Raw genomic sequence first — 17,860 nt, 5'->3', positions numbered from 1 at the left:
CCATTTGAGCTGTACACGGTTCTGTGTTGCTTCACTCAGCTACAGAGCAACATCCCTGAGCATCTCTAGTGCTGCTCCTAGCTCACTCATCTGCACCCGCGGGTCTCCTGGCTTGACAGCATGGCAGAGTGAGGACATGCCAGGCCACGAGGTGACAGACTGAGGGGTGAACATTTCTGCCACTAACGGTTCACAGTGCCTCATGGGTGCCAGATTTTGAACTGCCAGGTCTGTCTGAGTTTGTCTCATTTGGTTTGATCGTAGAGTTACACAACGTGATGGAGGGTGTCCTCCAATCACCTGCTGTGAACATACAGATGTTAGGAGAAGCGGTGGCCGTTCTCGTCTCCAGTCATGCCAATAAAATACCTTGTGCACTATGTCCAGATGTTGGCAATGATCAGTAGATGACTGACACTGTTATACCCTCTGAACACCACTGGTACTGCTCCTCCCCCGCCGTGCAGCACTGGCAAACAACATGAGCCATTCTCACCGACTGTTCTGGAGAAGCAAAGTAAGCTGTACTGGAATGTAACCTCAGTTTGAGATCCTCTTCTGATATTTTCATACCTCCTTATTGTACAAGAGACCCGAATTGAGTCCATGCTGGCTCTGACCACCACCTCAGTTCCATTCGTCCACACCTCCCTGCAGTCTACTCTCTCCCACGTGTACTAATTTCATGATCTGTTCCTCGATCGAGGGATAACACGGGGAACACCTCCATCCCCAATTTGAGTAGATATGTGTCTGACCTGCCAGAGGTTGGATCTTGCTTTGTTCCTGCCAACTCCACAGACAGGCAGAGTGGAGAATGTACATATTGTATGGGCGAAGCAAACAAGACAACATACAGCGCTGGCAACATCAGCAAAGGTTGTGTGTGCACCTGTGCCATAAATCCTAAGTCACATCCACCATGAAACATCTCAATGAGCAGTGGCTTTCGGTGGTAGTATGCTTGGAGGGGGAGGTAGGAATCAAGCCTGGAGAGCTGGGATGTACATACCTGTTCAGGGTTTGGCTGGGCTTGAATTCTGCCTCTTAAAGATGGAGTGTCTACTGTACCTGGTGGAAGGGAAGACAGAATGCAGAATTACTCTCAAGACCAGAACCAGGACGTCACAGACCGATTACAGGGCATCCTCAAGGGTGAAGGTGAACAGCCGGAAGTGGTGGTGCATGTCGGCACAAATGACGTCGGGAGGTTGAGGAAAGAAATTCTGCAGCGTGACTTCAGAGAACTCGGAAGAAGGCTGAAAAGCAGGACCTCCAGGGTGGTTATCTCTGGTTTGCTTCCAGTTCCTTGTGCTGGAGAGAACAGGAACAGGGAGATAGGGGATCTGAATGTGTGGCTGAGGAGCTGGTGCGGGAGGCAGGGATTTAGATTCTTGGACCACTGGGATCTGTTTTGGGGTAAGGATGAATTGTACAGAAGGGACGGGTTGCATCTTAACAGACGGGGGACCAGCGTTCTGGCAGGCAGGTTTGCCACTGCTACACGGGTGTGTTTAAACTAAGTAGTGGGGGGGGGGAGGAGAGGAAATATAAGGATGGAGTTAAAGGGAAAGAGAAAATACAGAAAGTTAAGAAAGACAACTGAATTAACGGGGTGGAAAGCTCAGGAAGAGATCGGAGAGCGTAGCTAAGTGTGAAAGATGAGGGAAGTAAAAGTATTACTTTAAATGGATTAAAAGTATTATATATGAATGCACGGAGTATAAGAAATAAAGTGGATGAGCTTAAGGCCCAGTTGGAAATTGGCAAGTATGATGTTGTGGGAATAGCAGACATGGCTGCAAGAGGACCAGAGCTGGGAAATGAATGTAAGGGGGGTTTCGATTTTTATGTTACTGCGGAGGCTAATTAAAATGGCGTCTTTGTTATGTTAATCTGGGGAATGCAGCTTTGTTGTCTTAAACGCTGAGAAAGTTTGCGCTAGCAGCTTGTTGTGGTTTAGAGGGTGATAAGAAATACGTTATTAACCAATTGGGATAGTAGTTATGGTTTTGGTGTATTTGAAGATACTGCTTGCGAGGGGGTTTTGGGGGCAGAAGGCGGGAGAGTGAGACAGAGGATGGACGAGGTGCTGTGAGTCCGCTAACGGGGTCGGACCCCGAGCAGGACGTTCGGCAAGGAGACGGAGACGGATTCGTGTGGAGCGTCTGGTTGACCACCGTTGTTGGTCCCAGGTGGCCGGTCGAGGTGGTCCGAGGGGGTCGCAGGGTGAGGAAGAAGGTCCTTGAGCTCCAACGGTTTTTGTGCACGAAGAGATTGAACTTTGATAAGTGTGGCGCCTTTTATTTTCCTTTTATATTTTATTCTCTTTTAATTATATAGTTCCAGTAATATCTATAAACTGTAAATCATTTAATTGCATCTGGTGTATTGTCTGTTATTTGGGCAGGGTGGGGTACCTCACACAGCATCCACACAAACTAATTACCCAGTTTGGCGGGGCTGAGGCTGTTTCCCTAGACGACAGCGAGCCGAGCAACCCTGAGGGTGGCCGGGGGGGCTACATGAATATTCAGGGTATACATCCTATTGAAAGGACAGACAGGTTGGCAGAGGGGGTGAGGAGGCTCTGTTGGTGAGGAATGAAATTCAGTCACTTGTGAGGGGGGACATAGAATCAGGAGATGTAGAGTCAGTATGAATAGAACTGAGAAACTGTGAGGGCAAAAAGACCCTGATGGGAGTTATCTACAGGCCCCCAAACAGTAGCTTGGATATAGGGTGCAAGTTAAATCAAGAGTTAAAATTGGCATGTCGCAAAGGTAATACTACGGTTGTTATGGGGGATTTCAACGTGCGGGGAGACTGGGAAAATCAGGTTGGTACTGGACCCCAAGAAAGGGAGTTTGTGGAATGCCTCAGAGATGGATTCTTAGAGCAGCTTGTATTAGAGCCTACCGGGGAGAAGGCAATTCTGGATTTAGTGTTGTGTAATGAGCCAGATTTGATAAGGGAACTTGAGGTAAAGGAACCATTAGGAGGTAGTGACCATAAAATGATAAGTTTTAATCTACAATTTGAGAGGGAGAAGGGAAAATCGGAAGTGTCAGTATTACAGTTGAACAAAGGGGACTATGGACCCATGAGGGAGGAGCTGGCCAAAGTTGACTGGAAAGATACCCTAGCAGGGGTGACAGGTATTTCTGGGAATAATATAGAAGGTTCAGGATCAGTTCATTCCAAAGAGGAAGAAAGATTCTAAGGGGAGTAAGGGGCGACCGTGGATGACAAGGGAAGTCAAGGACAGTATAAAAATAAAAGAGAGGAAGTATAATATAGCAAGGATGAGCGGGAAGCTAGAGGATTGGGAGACTTTTAAGGAGCAACAGAAGATAACTAAAAAGGCACTACGGGGGAAAAAGATGAGGTACGAAGGTAAGCTAGCTAAGAATAGAAAGGAGGATAGTAAAATCTTCACAAACAACAGGAATTCTGCAGATGCTGAAAATTCAAGCAACACACATCAAAGTTGCTGGTGAACGCAGCAGGCCAGGCAGCATCTCTAGGAAGAGGTACAGTCGACGTTTCAGGCTGAGACTAGACATCCTGATGAAGGGTCTCGGCCTGAAACGTCGACTGTACCTCTTCCTAGAGATGCTGCCTGGCCTGCTGCGTTCACCAGCAACTTTGATGTGTGTTGTTAGCAAAATCTTCCTTAGGTATGTGAAGAGGAAAAAATTAGTTAAGACCAAAGTCGGGCCCTTAAATACAGAAACAGGTGAAATTATTATGGGGAACAAAGAAATGGCAGACAAGCTGAACAGGTACTTTGGATCTGTCTTCACTAGGGAAGACACAAACAATCTCCCTGATGTAATAGTGGCCAGAGGACCTAGGGTAAAGGAGGAACTGAAGGAAATTCACATCAGGCAGAAAATGGTGTTGGGTAAACTGATGGGACTGAAGGCTGATAAATCCCCAGGGCCTGATGGTCTGCATCCCAGAGTACTTACGGAGGTGGCTCTGGAAATCATGGACGCATTGGTAACCATTTTCCAATGTTCTATAGATTCAGGATCAGTTCCTGCGGATTGGAGGGTAGCTAATGTTATCCCACTTTTTAAGAAAGGAGGGAGAGAGAAAACAGACCAGTTAGTCTGACATCAGTGATGGGGAAGATGCTGGAGTCAATTATAAAAGATGAAATAGCAGCATATTTGGATAGCAGTGGCAGGATAGGTCTGAGTCAGCATGGATTTACGAAGGGGAAATCATGCTTGACTAATCTTCTGGAATTTTTTGAGGATGTAACTATGAAAATGGACATGGGAAAGCCAGTGGATGTAGTGTACCTGGACTTTTAGAAAGCCTTTGATAAGGTCCCACATGGGAGGTTAGTGTGCAAAATTAGAGCAAATGGTATTGGGGATAGGGTACTGACATGGATAGAAAATTGGTTGGCAGACAAGAAACAAAGAGTAGGGATTAATGGGTCCTTTTCAGAATGGCAGGCAGTGACTAGTGGGGTACCGCAAAGCTCAGTGCTGGGCCCACACTATTTACAAAATACATTAATGATTTAGATGAAGGGATTAAAAGTAACATTAGCAAATTTGCAGATGACACAAAGCTGGGTGACAGTGTGAAATGTAAGGAGGATGTTATGAGAATGCAAGATGACTTGGACAGGTTGGGTCAGTGGGCAGATGCAGTTTAATGTGGATAAATGTGAGGTTATCCACTTTGGTGGCAAGAACAGGAAGGCAGGTTACTATCTGAATGGTATCAAGTTAGGAAAAGGGGAAGTACAATGAGATCTGCGTGTCCTTATTCATCAGTCACTGAAAGTAAGCATGCAGGTACAGCAGGCAGTGAAGAAAGCTAATGGCATGTTGGCCTTCATAGCAAGGGGAGTTGAGTATAGGAGCAAAGAGGTCCTTCTGCAGTTGTACAGGGCCCTGGTGAGACGCCACCAGGCATATTGTGTGCAGTTTTGGTCTCCAAATTTGAGGAAGGACATTCTTGCTATGGAGGGAGTGCAGCGTAGGTTCACTTGGTTCAGTGTGTCTATCCACGGCCTCCTCTATTGTAAAGATGAAGCCACAGTCAGGTTGGAGGAACAACACTTTATATTCCGTCTGGGTAGCCTCCAACCTGATGGCATGAACATCGACCTCTCTAACTTCCGCTAATGCCCCACCTCCCCCTCGTACCCCATCCGTTATTTATTTTTATACACACATTCTTTCTCTCACTCTCCTTTTTCTCCCTCTGTCCCTCTGACTACACCCCTTGCCCATCCTCTGGGTTCCCCCCCCTCTGTCTTTCTCCTTGGACCTCCTGTCCCATGATCCTCTCATATCCCCTTTGCCAATCACCTGTCCAGCTCTTGGCTCCATCCCTCCCCCTCCTGTCTTCTCCTATCATTTTGGATCTCACCTTCCCCCTCCCACTTTCAAATCTCTTACTAGCTCTTCTTTCAGTTAGTCCTGACGAAGGGTCTCGGCCTGAAACGTCGACTGCACCTCTTCCTAGAGATGCTGCCTGTCCTGCTGCGTTCACCAGCAACTTTGATGAGTGTTGCTTGAATTTCCAGCATCTGCAGAATTCCTGTTGTTTGCCACACCAGTATGACTTATGTAACTATAAATTACAATATACAGTATTTCAATAGGGTTGGTGTCCTGAGAATATTTGAGAGAATCAAAAATTTTCCCATAAAGTTACATGCTCTGCCAGGTTTTCACTTTGCCACTTTGCGAGTGGGTTTTGATGTTCTACTTCCATAGTACTACCTGTGTGCCTATGTTCTGACACATCTAGAAGGCTGATCCCTTACCCTGGATCAGCAGATGACCAAGAAGAACGCAGCAGAATGATCTGTTGACTTGTCGGAAACTTGCAGCTCCATCAGGAGAGCAGCCTGTGGAAGTGCACCTTCCTTTGCTTCTGGAGAGCTGTGAACTCCCTTTGACAATCCACAACATCTGTCCTGTTCACCACTATAAACCTGGCTCTCAGCCTCTCTCACTTTATTTGCACTTTGCTGCTAGTGTTTGGAGAGTGCACTGAAGTGAGTAACTTGGGACCAGCGAAATGTTCAAGAGTGTTGAAAACCTCCAGCTGGATGAGACACCTGTGATTTCTGGAAACATGTTGTTCACTTTTATGAACTACTCCACCGATGCACATACATTCAGGGACCTGTGTCCCCGTGGTCAGCTGGTGTAATGGCTTAAAAAGAACCTCAACTGGAGTCTTGTAGAACATTTAACTGGCCATTCAGCCCCCAATGTTGTGCTGAGCCAGCTGAAAAGCAAATCAAAAACACCCAAACACAAATCCCTCCTACCTACACTGTTTCCATATCCCTCCATCTGCCTTATATCCATGTGCCTAGCCAAACATCTCTTAAAAGCCTCTAATGTCTTTCCCGCTACCATCATACCAAGCAGCACATTCCAGCACATGACTTGCTGAGTGAAAAACTTAACCCTCACATCCCTATTGAACCTCTCACATTCAATGCATGTCCTCTGGTATTAGACATTTCAACCCTGGGACACAGATACTCTCTGTCCTCTAGACGTGCAGGTCCCAGTATTTCTATCCCTCTCATAATCTGGTAATCTCTATCAGATCTCCCCTGAGCCTCCAGTGCTCCAGAGAAAACTGAGTTTATCCAGCCTCTTGTGATAGCACATGCCCTCTAACCCAGGAAACTTCCTGACAAGTTTCTTTAGCACCCTCTCCAAAGCCTCAACATCCTTCCTACAATGGGGTGACTAGAACAGTATGCAATACTCTAGATTGGCCTAACCAGAATTTTATAAACTTGCAACATAACCTGCTGACTTTTGAACTCAATCCCTCGACTACATCATGCTGTATTCATTGCCAGTCTTCTACACTATCCATAATTCCACCAGTCTTGGTATCATCTGCAAATTTACTAACCCACCCATTTACATTTTCATCCAGGTCATTTATATACATGACATACAGGAGAAGTTCCAGCACTGATCCCTGTGGAACTCCACTAATTACAGGTCTCCAGCTCGAATAAGTCCCTTCAACCACTACCCTCTGTCTTCTATACACAAGCCAATTCTGAATCCAAGCAGCCAATTTGCTGCACCCCCCCATGCATTTTAATCTTCTGGATTAGCCTTCCTCGAGGGACTTTGTCAAAACGCCTTGTAGACAACATCCACTACCCTACCCTTATTAATCTCTCTCATCACCTTGTCAGAAAAACTCAGTCAACTTGGTAAGGCACGACTTGCCACGCACAAAGTCATGCCGGCTCTCCCCATTTAGGCCACGGGTTTCCAAATGCTCGTATATCCTATCCCTAAGAATTTTCTCTAGCAATTTCCCTACAACTGACGTGAGACTTACCAGTCTATATTTCCCAGGAGTTTTCTTTGTTCCTTTCTTAAATAGGGGTACAACATTAGCCATTCACTAGACTCCTGGGACCTCGCCTGTGACTAGGGAGGACACAAAGGTACCAGTCAAGGCCCCAGCAATCTCATCTCTTGCCTCCTTCAATAACCTGAAGTAAATCAAATCAGGCCCTGGGGACTTATCCACCTTGATACTCCTTAGGAAGTCCAACATTTCCTCCTCCTTGACTTCTAAACACCTTAACATATTTACACGCACAGTACTAATCTCCCAGTCCTCCACATCCTTTTCCTTGGTAAATACTGAAGCAAAGTACTCCTAAGTACCTTACTCACATTCTTTGCATCCAAGCAAATGTTACTCTCTTTATCTTTGAGTGGTCCCACCCTCTCCCTAGTTATCCTTTTACTCTTGATGAATGTATAGTATGCCTTGGGATTCACCTCCATCCTACAGCCAAGGACTTTACTCGGCTCATGCTGGCTTTTCTAATTCCCTTCTTTGGTTCTTTTCTGGTTTGTTTATACTCAACTGCTTCATCGGATCCCGACTTCCAAAGCTTTACATACTATTCCTTTTTCTTCTTGACTAGATATGTAGCCAAGATGTGGGGTTGAGATTGCAAAGGGAGTTGGAAAGGACAATTGTAATGGGGTCTTCAATATGCAAGTGGATTGGGAGAATCAGCTTAGTGTTGAATCTCAAGAGAGAGAATTTGTTGAATGCCTACAAGATGGCTTTGTAGAGCAGTTTGTGTTTGAGCCTACTCGGGGAAAGGCTATCGTAGAGTGGGTGTTGTGTAATAACCCAGATCTTATTAGGGAGCTTAATGTAAAGGAACCCTGAGGAGGCAGTGATCAGAATATGATTGAATTCATACTGCAATTTGAGAGGGAGAAGGATAAATCACATGTATCAGTATCGCAATGGAATAAAGGGCATTACAGAGGCTTGAGAGAGGAGCTTGCCCAGGTGGATTGGAAGCAACCGTGGCTGACAAGGGAAGTTAATGACTGCATAAAAGCCAAGGAAAGGGCATATGAGATAGTGAAAGTGGAAGTTGAATGATTGGGAAGCTTTTAAAATCCAACAAAAGGCAAATAAAAAAGGAATAAGGGAAAAGATGAAATATGAGGGCAAATTAGCCAATAATATAAAGTAGGAGACTAAAAGTTTTTTCAGTTATGTAAAGAGGAAAAGGGAGGTGAGTGTGGATATTGGACCACTGGAAGATGATGATGGTGAAGTAGTAATGGGAGACATGGAAATGGCAGATGAACTTAATGTGTACTATGTATCAGTCTTCATTGTGTGAAAGACACTAGCAGTGTGCCAGAGGTCCATGAGTGTCAGGGAGCAGAAGTGAGTGCCTTTGCTATTACAAAGGAAAAAGTGCTAGGCAAACTCAAAGGTCTTAAGGTGGATAATTCACCTGGACCAGACAGACTACATCTGAGTCCCGAGAGAGGTTGCTAAAGAGATACTGGAAGTATTGGTCATAATCTTTCATGAATCACTTGATTCTGTCATGGCCCATGAGGACTGGAAGATTGCTAATGTCACTCCACTCTTTAAGAGGGGAGGTAAGCAAAAGAAAATAAATTATAGCTTAACCTTAGTGGTTGGGGAAAGTGGAGTCTATTATTAAGTATGAAATTTCTGGATACTTGAAGACTAATAATAAAATAAGTCAAAGTCAGCATGATTTCTATAAAGGGAACTCTTGCCCAACAAATCTGTTAGAGTTCTTCGAGGAAGTAACAAGCAGGGTGAACAAAGGAGAGGCAGTGGATTTTCAGAAGGCATTTGATGAAGTGTCACTTATAAAATCCTATGGCATTACAGGTAAGATCCTGGCATGGATGGAGGAATGGCTGACAGGCAGGAGGCAGTGAATGGGAATAAAAGGGCCATTTTCTGGTTGGTTGCCAGTGACTAGTGGTGTTCCTCAGGGGTCAGTATTGGGACCGCTACTTTTTTCAATTGTTGTCAATGATTTGGATAATGGAATTGATGGCTTTGTTGTAAATTTGTGGATGATATGAAGATAGGTGAAGGGGTAGGTGGTGCAGAGGAAGCAATGTGATTGCAGCAGTACTTAGAAAAAATGGAAGAATGGGCAAAAAAGTGGCAGGTGAAATACAGTGTTGGGAAATGTATGAATGTGCATTTTGGTAAAAAGAACAATAGTGCAGACTATTATCTAAATGGGGAGAAGGTTCAAACATCAGAGGTGCAGAGGGACTTAGGGGTCCTTGTGCAAGACTCCCAGAAGGTCATTTTACAGGTTGACTCTGTGGTAAAGAAGGCAAATGCAATGTTGGCATTTATTTCAAGGGGAATAGAATATGAAAGCAAGAAGGTAATACTGAGCCTTTGTAAGACACTAGTCAGGTCAGACTTGGAGTATTGTCTTCTCTCTGTTTTGCTGCCTTTACTCTCTGTTTGTCTGCCTCCCTAGCCTTGAGCCATTTTAATTGCAATTCATGCTCCATCTTTAATTTTGCCAACTGAAGCTGAAGCTCAGCCTCAGGTTTACCTTCCACGAACATTTTCAACACGTCCTCAGTAAATTGCTTCATCAAAATATAATATTCAACTATTTTTCTTTGAATTTCTACCTTAGTCATACCCTTCTTGACCTCCTAAGTTTCAATTCCGCAACAAGTTCCCGCAACTCATCCTTTCTAGATTTCTTCAAAACCACAGGGTCTGGCCCTGCCAGAAAATCCTTAACTTCCATTTCTACTGTTTTTGCACACCAGCAAATCAAAAGGGATTTTCCCCAATCAATTCGAATAAGCCTCCAACCAATTTGTTCAAATCCCGGATGCAGGCCCCAATTTTGTCACATACCCCGTAACGGGTTAAAGAACCAGCAGAAATGGAAAACACCTTAGAGTCTGGTATTGCTGTTAACTAATGCTCCTTTATTAGTAACTACGCAATACAGTAATATAAATTCAGATATATCAAACAGGTTAGCAATGATTATATATAAAAGTGTGGAAATATATAAAAGCCAAGCTTCCTCAAGCTGAGGAGGTAAATGAGTACAGTCTTATGGTGATGGGTAAATGAAATCAGTTCAGTTCATGGTATTGGTTGAGTAGTGTTGGAGAGAGAGAGCGAGGTGTCTAGTTCTTCAGGTGAGCTGATGCCGTTGATCTTCCTGTTGTCCTCCGAGACTTCCAGGTGAGCCAAACTTGACTAACTTAAGAGCACCATCTTCAAGTGATAGTCTACCAACCCAGGCAAAGGTTAGACACACAGGTAGACTCCACAGGGTTGCTCTTTCACGCACTAATAATCACAGATCAATCCCTCACGATCGATCCTCAGTCCCACACTCGTGAGCACCTGAACAGGATAGTGGTAACTTCACCACACCTTTGTGTGTCTGCGTGTCCTGTAAAACAAGCAATTATGCTGGTTTAAATACTGTTGTGCTGAACACCAGCTGTCCATCAAGTAGCTCCTCCCTTCTCTCTCTGTAGGAACTCAGAAGCTGGCAGTGTCCTTGCAGAAATCCCAAACAAACTGTGAGCAGTCTTCGCCCCTCTCTCTCTCAGTAACAAGTTGCTTGTGCTGTATAGCTGCATGCTCTCTCTCTCTTTTTAAAAGCACAGTCCATAATGAATAACTCAGGATATCATCACAGGCCCCATATGTCAGAAAGGATGTGTTGGCATTGGAGAGAGTCCAGAGGAGGTTCACGAGGATGATTCTGGGAAAGAGTGGGGTTAACATATGAGGACTGTTTGGCAGCTGGGCCTGTACTCACTGGAATTTCGAAGAATGTTGGGGGGGAATCTTATTCAAGCCAACCGAATGGTGAAAGGACTAGGTAGGGTGGATGTGGAGAGGATGTTTCCTTTGGTAGGGGTATCCAGAACTAGAGGGCACAGCCTCAAAATCGAAGGGTGATCTTTTGGAGCAGAGGTAAGGGGGAATATTTTTAGCTAGGGTAGTGGATCTGTGGAATGCTCTGCCACAGACTGCGGTGGAGGCCAAGTCCGTGGGTATATTTAAGGCGGAAGTTGATCATTTTGTGATTGATCAGGGCATCAAAGGATATGGTGAGAAGGCAGGTGTATGGGGATGAGTGGGATCCAGGATCGGCCATGATGGAATGGCGGAGCAGACTCGATGAGCTTGTAAACGTAAATTTGCCGGACCAATGATCACACCACATAGTTCTTTACTTTATCCTTTTCACCACTTTATTTGTTCGAGCTCAGCCGGCGAGAAACTCGGAGCCGAACGTCAAAGAGACAGAATTTCTCTCTCTCTCTGGCAGCTCATGACGAGCTTCTGTGTTACACTCAGAAACATGGCAATTCATACAACTGAAGAGACAAAAAACACTCAATTTCAACAGATATTCCCGCCAAGTCAATTAAAGCAAAACTTAATCTTTCCAACTGTGATAAGACTGCTGAACAGACCCTGACCCAGATCTGGGCCGTACCCTCCGAATATCTGGACCTGCCTCTCAGTTTTTTTGCACTACCTTACTTTCCCTTTTCTATTTTCTATTTATGATTTATAATTTAAATTTTTAATATTTACTATCGATTTGTACTCCAGGGAACACGAACAGCAGAATCAAATATCGCTGTGATGATTGTACGCTCTAGTATCAATTGTTTGGCGACAATAAAGTATAAAGTATAACACGAGGAAATCTGCAGATGCTGGAAATTCAAACAACACACATCAAAGTTACTGGTGAACGCAGCAGGCCAGGCAGCATCTCTGGGAAGAGATACAGTCGACGTTTCGGGCTGAGACCCTTCATCAGGACTAACTGAAGGAAGAGCTAGTAAGAGATTTGAAAGTGGGAGGGGGAGGGGGAGATCCAAAATGATAGGAGAAGACAGGAGGGGGAGGGATGGACTCAAGAGCTGGGCAGTTGATTGGTAAAAGGGATATGAAAGGATCATGGGACAGGAGGCCTAGAGAGAAAGAAAGGGAGAGGGCGGAGGCCTAGGGAGAAAGAAAGGGGGAGGGCGGAGGCCTAGGAAGAAAGAAAGGGGAGGGCCCTCCCCCTTTCTTTCTCCCTAGGCCTCCCGTCCCATGATCCTCTCATATCCCTTTTGCCAATCACCTGTCCAGCTCTTGGCTCCATCCCTCCTCCTCCTAGCTTCTCCCATCATCTTGGATCTCCCCCTCCCTCTCCCACTTTCAAATCTCTTACTAGCCCTTCTTTCAGTTAGTCCTGATGAAGGGTCTCGGCCTGAAACGTCAACTGTACCTCTTCCTAGGGATGCTGCCTGGCCCGCTGCGTTCACCAGCAACTTTGAAGTATAAAGTATAATTACTTAGATAAGGGAGTCCGCTAATTCAAGGTTTTAATTACAGACAGGTTCTTGCCTCATCAGTGTGTTCTCCCTAAACAAACGAGGGAACTTAGATCAGTGATGTGAAATCGTTAAGGCATGATGTATGCGACCTGTGTGAATTCAGCCCCCATGTCGTTCCCAAAGGAACAGCTCTGAGTCATTAATCTAAACAAGCTGAAGGCAGATTACTTAGCCAAAGACAGACTCTGCACACTTTCACAGAACAGAGCACACATAAGCTGGCACTTAATTTTAAGCCGTTATTTACAAGAGTCCAAGGATCATTTCTTACGTCCCCCGATATCCTTAAAACTTCATCATTCCCTCCTTTTTATCATTACAAGATAAACTTTCAGAATAGGTGGTCACCTACAGCAAGATACAAAATATAGCCAAAGGCATCTAAAAATGAGACAACGATCAAAATTAATATAATCAGGCTTCCGAAATGCAAAACACCACTATCAACCAATACATAATAGCTACCAGGACTGGACACCATCTATTCCAGCAGAATCAGGTGGAAAGCAATTAGCATAACCACAGACACCACACACCCCAGCCACTTCCTGTTTGACCCGATGCTGCCCAGCAAAAGGTTCAGGACACTAAAAGCCAGAACAAATAGACTGAGGAACAGCTTCTATCCCAGAGCTGTGGCCTCCATCACACCACTCCCACAGAACAATGACTGAAACTGTGAGCACACACATGCACACACAGGACTCCAATACTTGCACTAACGGTATTTTGTGCATTACTGTGATATTATGGGGCTGCTGCAACTTATTTTCTGCTACTTATCTATTTAATACTGTTTTTCTATTACTGTCTTGTTTTTATCTACCGCTTTATTTAATTGCCTGAGAGGAAGCCAAACAGAGCTTCATTGTACCTATGTATAATGACAATAAAGATTATTCAATTCAATACATTTTCCTTTATTCCAAGAGAGTCCTCCTACTCAGTTCCTTCAATAACACGTTTGCAGCCCATTTGATTGCCCCTCCACAAATGCACTGGGTGGCTTATGGTACCAATGGGCCAGTATTCCAATATGGCAGATTAATTCATCAAGGAGCATTGGCTCAATAAGATTAGTTTCTTTTGAAATCAGAGGTTTTTCTGCCAATACAACTTCCTTTGCTGCCACTGGATCTGTAGAAAGTAGATGCCAGTATATACAGCCATGGTCTTTCAAGTCAGGGTTGTCCAAATCCTGTGTCACCAGGCTTAGAACTTGCTGCACCAGCTCTTGTGTCTCAGTCATTTCTTTTTTAAGAATAGTTTCACAATAGTAGTCAAAAGTTGTAGTTGAATCCATGTGCTCTCATCATGGAATCCTTCCAGGAAGCTCTCTAACAGCTCATCAGCATTGTCAATTCTTTCTGCATACTCTCCAACTATCCATATCATCGCTGCTCTTGTTTCTGGTTCATCCATTGAGTCCAGATTTTCACAAAGTGTTGCAATAAACCTCTCATATTTGTTTGGGTATTTACGGAAAATGTCCCTTATTACTACAATAGCTTCTTGGACGACATAGTTTACTTTTGTCTGAATGAGGCCAAGTAGCGTACTCATGCAGCGTTCCGCTGATTGCTCAACTTTAATTGCACATCGTCCAATTGCATGCACAGCTTTATGTACAAAGTCAACATCTACCTCAGTGGCATACTCCTTCAATTCTGCCAAAACCTGTGCAATGTTGGCTTGAGGAGCCAATCAAATCATAATATCCAGTTTTTCCAGTTTCACTTATATCGGATCATTGTATTTTACAAAGCAAACCTTCATTTAATGTTTAAGAATCTCAGACCTTTTCTGTATAATGAGGTTGATATTTCAGAGGGCAACATATTGGATTTCTGGTTCTGCAGACAATAGCGTTACCAGTGGGGGAGCCAGTTTCTTCAACAAAGTGCCATAGTAATCCAAGTCCTTTGAAAACATCTCCATGAATTTTATCAGAACCTTTACAGCCAACAGGACAACAGCTGAGTTGGCGTGAGATAAACGTGGCGTCACACGCTCACAGATGCTTTGAGCTTCTCAGTTATCCTTTGGGCTATAATTGGCCAAACAATCAAGGATAAACACATGACCCCATTCAGTACATTCATTTAAGGGTGTTAAAAGCTTGTTGATTATCTGAAAATTGAGGTCTAACAAGTTGCTGTTTGGATGAAATTCTGCAATCTCCAACAGAGCAGCCACAGCATTTGCAACGGCCATTGGATTAGAGTCAGGTATCAGATCCTTCAGAGCAGGGGTGTCAAACTCATTTTAGATCACGGGCCGGATTGGGCAAAATGCAACTTCAGGTGGGCCGGATCAGTTGTGCACATGTGAACTCACGCATGCATGCCCCAATAGCTTTCGCTGCCTTCGCTTTTTTCAACCTGCTCTCATGTGTCTCAGTCTCTGCTATAACTACAAAGTGTTTCACTTCATGAATTTCTTTTTTTATGAAGAACATGCCCTAGCAAACATTAACTTACAGTCGTAGGCTACAAGAAAGTTGTGATGAGAGAGAGTAAAAACGTTGCTATTTTGGCTAAAGTCGTTTTGGGAGCCACACCCCTTCCACTAATAAACCATTTGAAATTGATCATTAGCAGAGACAAATGTAGACCTAACGAAACAAATTGTAAATGTAGGCTACACAACTGCACCTCTTGGTGTATAATACAATGAAAATTCCTGAATTCCTGCTCTGGCTTCTCTGTCTGAACTTCCTCTCTGAGTTTCACAACAACACCTGCCTTTGTCCCGACTAAGGACGGTGCGCCATCTGTTGCCTCGCTGACAGCATGACTCTAGTCAACCCCAGTCTGTCCAAGGCCTCGACGAGGCTGGAGAAAACGTCCTTCGCCGTTGTGTTTGTCATAAGCGCTATCCCCACAAACTCCTCAGTGACGGTCAAAGATGCATCAACACCACGAATAAATATTCCCAATTGAGCTACATCAGTCACGTCGGTGCTCTCATCAATTGCAATAGAGAAGGCAATAAATGACTTCACTTTGTCTTTTAGTTGACTGTTCAAATCTCCTGCAAGGTCCCCGATTCTCTCTGCACAGTATTTCTTGACAAGCTGCTATTACCAAAAGCCTGTCTCTTCTCAGGGCACGCCAGCTCAGCGGCCGTCAGCATGCATGCTTTGATGAATTCACCGTCTGAATATGGCTTTGACGCAGCAGCTATTTTGTTGGCAATTAATATAGCTGGCCTTGACAGTTCCATTATGAGTCTCTCGACTTTTGGTGAACACTGACTGCTGTTTTCTCAGAGCTGCTTCAAGCTCGTTTACCTTCTGTGTTCTGAGTCGTCCTGCGTACTTGTCATATTTATCTCCATGTGACTTCTCATAGTGTCGTTTGATATTGTACTCCTTTGCCACAGCCACTTGTTACGAGCATATCAGATACACAAGTCTGCCGTTGACGGAGAATCTCACCTGGTCCCTCAACACCAGCTCCATAGCAAAGAAAGCCCAGCAACGTCTCTACTTTCTGCGAAGGCTGAGAAAAGTCCATCTCCCACCCCCCATCCTCACCACATTCTACAGAGGTTGTATTGAGAGCATCCTGAGCAGCTGCATCACTGCCTGGTTCGGAAATTGCACCATCTCGGATTGCAAGACACTGCAGCGGATAGTGAGGTTAGCTGAGAAGATCATCGGGGTCTCTCTTCCCGCCACACGCTGCATCCGTAAAGCAAACAGCATGATGAAGGACCCCACGCACCCCTCATACAAACTCTTCTCCCTCCTGCCATCTGGCAAAAGGCACCGAAGCATTCGGGCTCTCACGACCAGACTATGTAACAGTTTCTTCCCCCAAGCTATCAGACTCTTCAATACCCAGAGCCTGGACTGACACCAACCAACTGCCCTCTACTGTGCCTACTGTCTTGTTTATTATTTATTGTAATGCCTGCACTGTTCTGTGCACTTTATGCAGTCCTGGATAGGTCTGTAGTCTAGTATAGTTTTGTGTTGTTTTTTTACGTAGTTCAGTGTAGTTTTTGTATTGTTTCATGTAGCACCATGGTCCTGAAGAATGTTGTCTCATTTTTACTGTGTACTGTACCAGCAGTTATGGTCGAAATGACAATAAAATGTGACTTGACTTGACTTGACTTGACCTCACAGAAGAAAAAATGATCTTTCTAATTATCGTTGAATATCCGACCTTCGAAGTCAACTTTTCTTTTCTTGGAAAACATTTTGAACTACAGCAGCAAACAGTCTCAGCCTTGCTACAGGTGTTACTTACCTGAGTACTCCGTGTGCTTATACTGTGTCTGATGACGGAAGTGGGGCCCTAGTGGTCTTCAGTGCAGGGCGGTAGGTGCTTATGCACAGTAGGAGGTTAACAGCCGTCTGTTGTTTTCTAAGTACACACAACAAGCTGCCAGCGCAGCAGGCGGCACAGACTGCGGTGGGAGAGAGAGAGGCTGCCGTACAGATACATAATAAATGGTCGTGATTATACTTTTTTTCCCCCCCAAATCATCCTGTGGGCCCGATTGGACCCCTTTGGGCTGGTAGTTTGACACCCCTGCTTTACAGTGTTCAGAAGTCCCTGATCAGAAGACCAGCTGTGCATTGATGTCATGTAGCTTGGCTACACAGACAGCAGCAGTTTTTGTACATAAGGGTCTTCATCCTTCAGACATTTTAACAGGGCTCACACAAATACTTTGTAATTTCATCCACACAGATGCAGCCTATTGTTCTCACGGCCAGCGCTCTGATAAGTGGATTGGGATCTTCACAGTCCTTAACAAAAGTGTTGACAGCCATAATTGTCATACCTGGTTGGCTCTTTGCATAGCTCATTAGATAGAGGTTCACCAGCTTCTTCAACTTCAAGTTGTCTGTCTGCATACAGTTTACGACATCAGGAAAGAGGGCACGGACATTTTGCTAACGGTCGTTGATGCAATCACTTTCTTTACTGCACCTTTCTTTTTCTCCTTCTTGTCACTGTTGAGTTCTGCTTTGAGTACGAAGATTTCTCCTTTCTTGGTTGTTGTGAAATATTTAGAATCAGTCATGGTGAGTGTGGTCCTCTCCACCGAAGTCCGAGTTTCTCTCGATCCCAGTTCTTGATCAGGACAAAATCTCCAGGCTCAAT

The 17,860-nt window shown here is 44.6% G+C and overlaps 1 protein-coding gene and 1 pseudogene across 1 annotated transcript in view; both read right to left on the bottom strand.

The window, feature by feature from the left end:
* The window catches only part of bdh2 (3-hydroxybutyrate dehydrogenase, type 2), a 107,730-nt gene that overhangs the window by 14,794 nt on the left and 75,076 nt on the right, over positions 1 to 17,860 (bottom strand). Inside the window, 1 exon segment of the mRNA XM_072256560.1 lies at positions 1,013 to 1,071. Coding sequence (XP_072112661.1) covers positions 1,013 to 1,071 — 59 coding nt within the window.
* Positions 13,690 to 17,780, bottom strand: LOC140196951 (AP-1 complex subunit beta-1-like; annotated as a pseudogene).

Source organism: Mobula birostris, chromosome 4 (genome assembly GCF_030028105.1).
Source record: "Mobula birostris isolate sMobBir1 chromosome 4, sMobBir1.hap1, whole genome shotgun sequence".
Lineage (NCBI taxonomy): Eukaryota > Metazoa > Chordata > Chondrichthyes > Myliobatiformes > Myliobatidae > Mobula > Mobula birostris.
The sequence above is the reverse complement of the archived record's forward strand: the minus strand, read 5'-3'. Positions and strand labels throughout refer to the sequence as shown.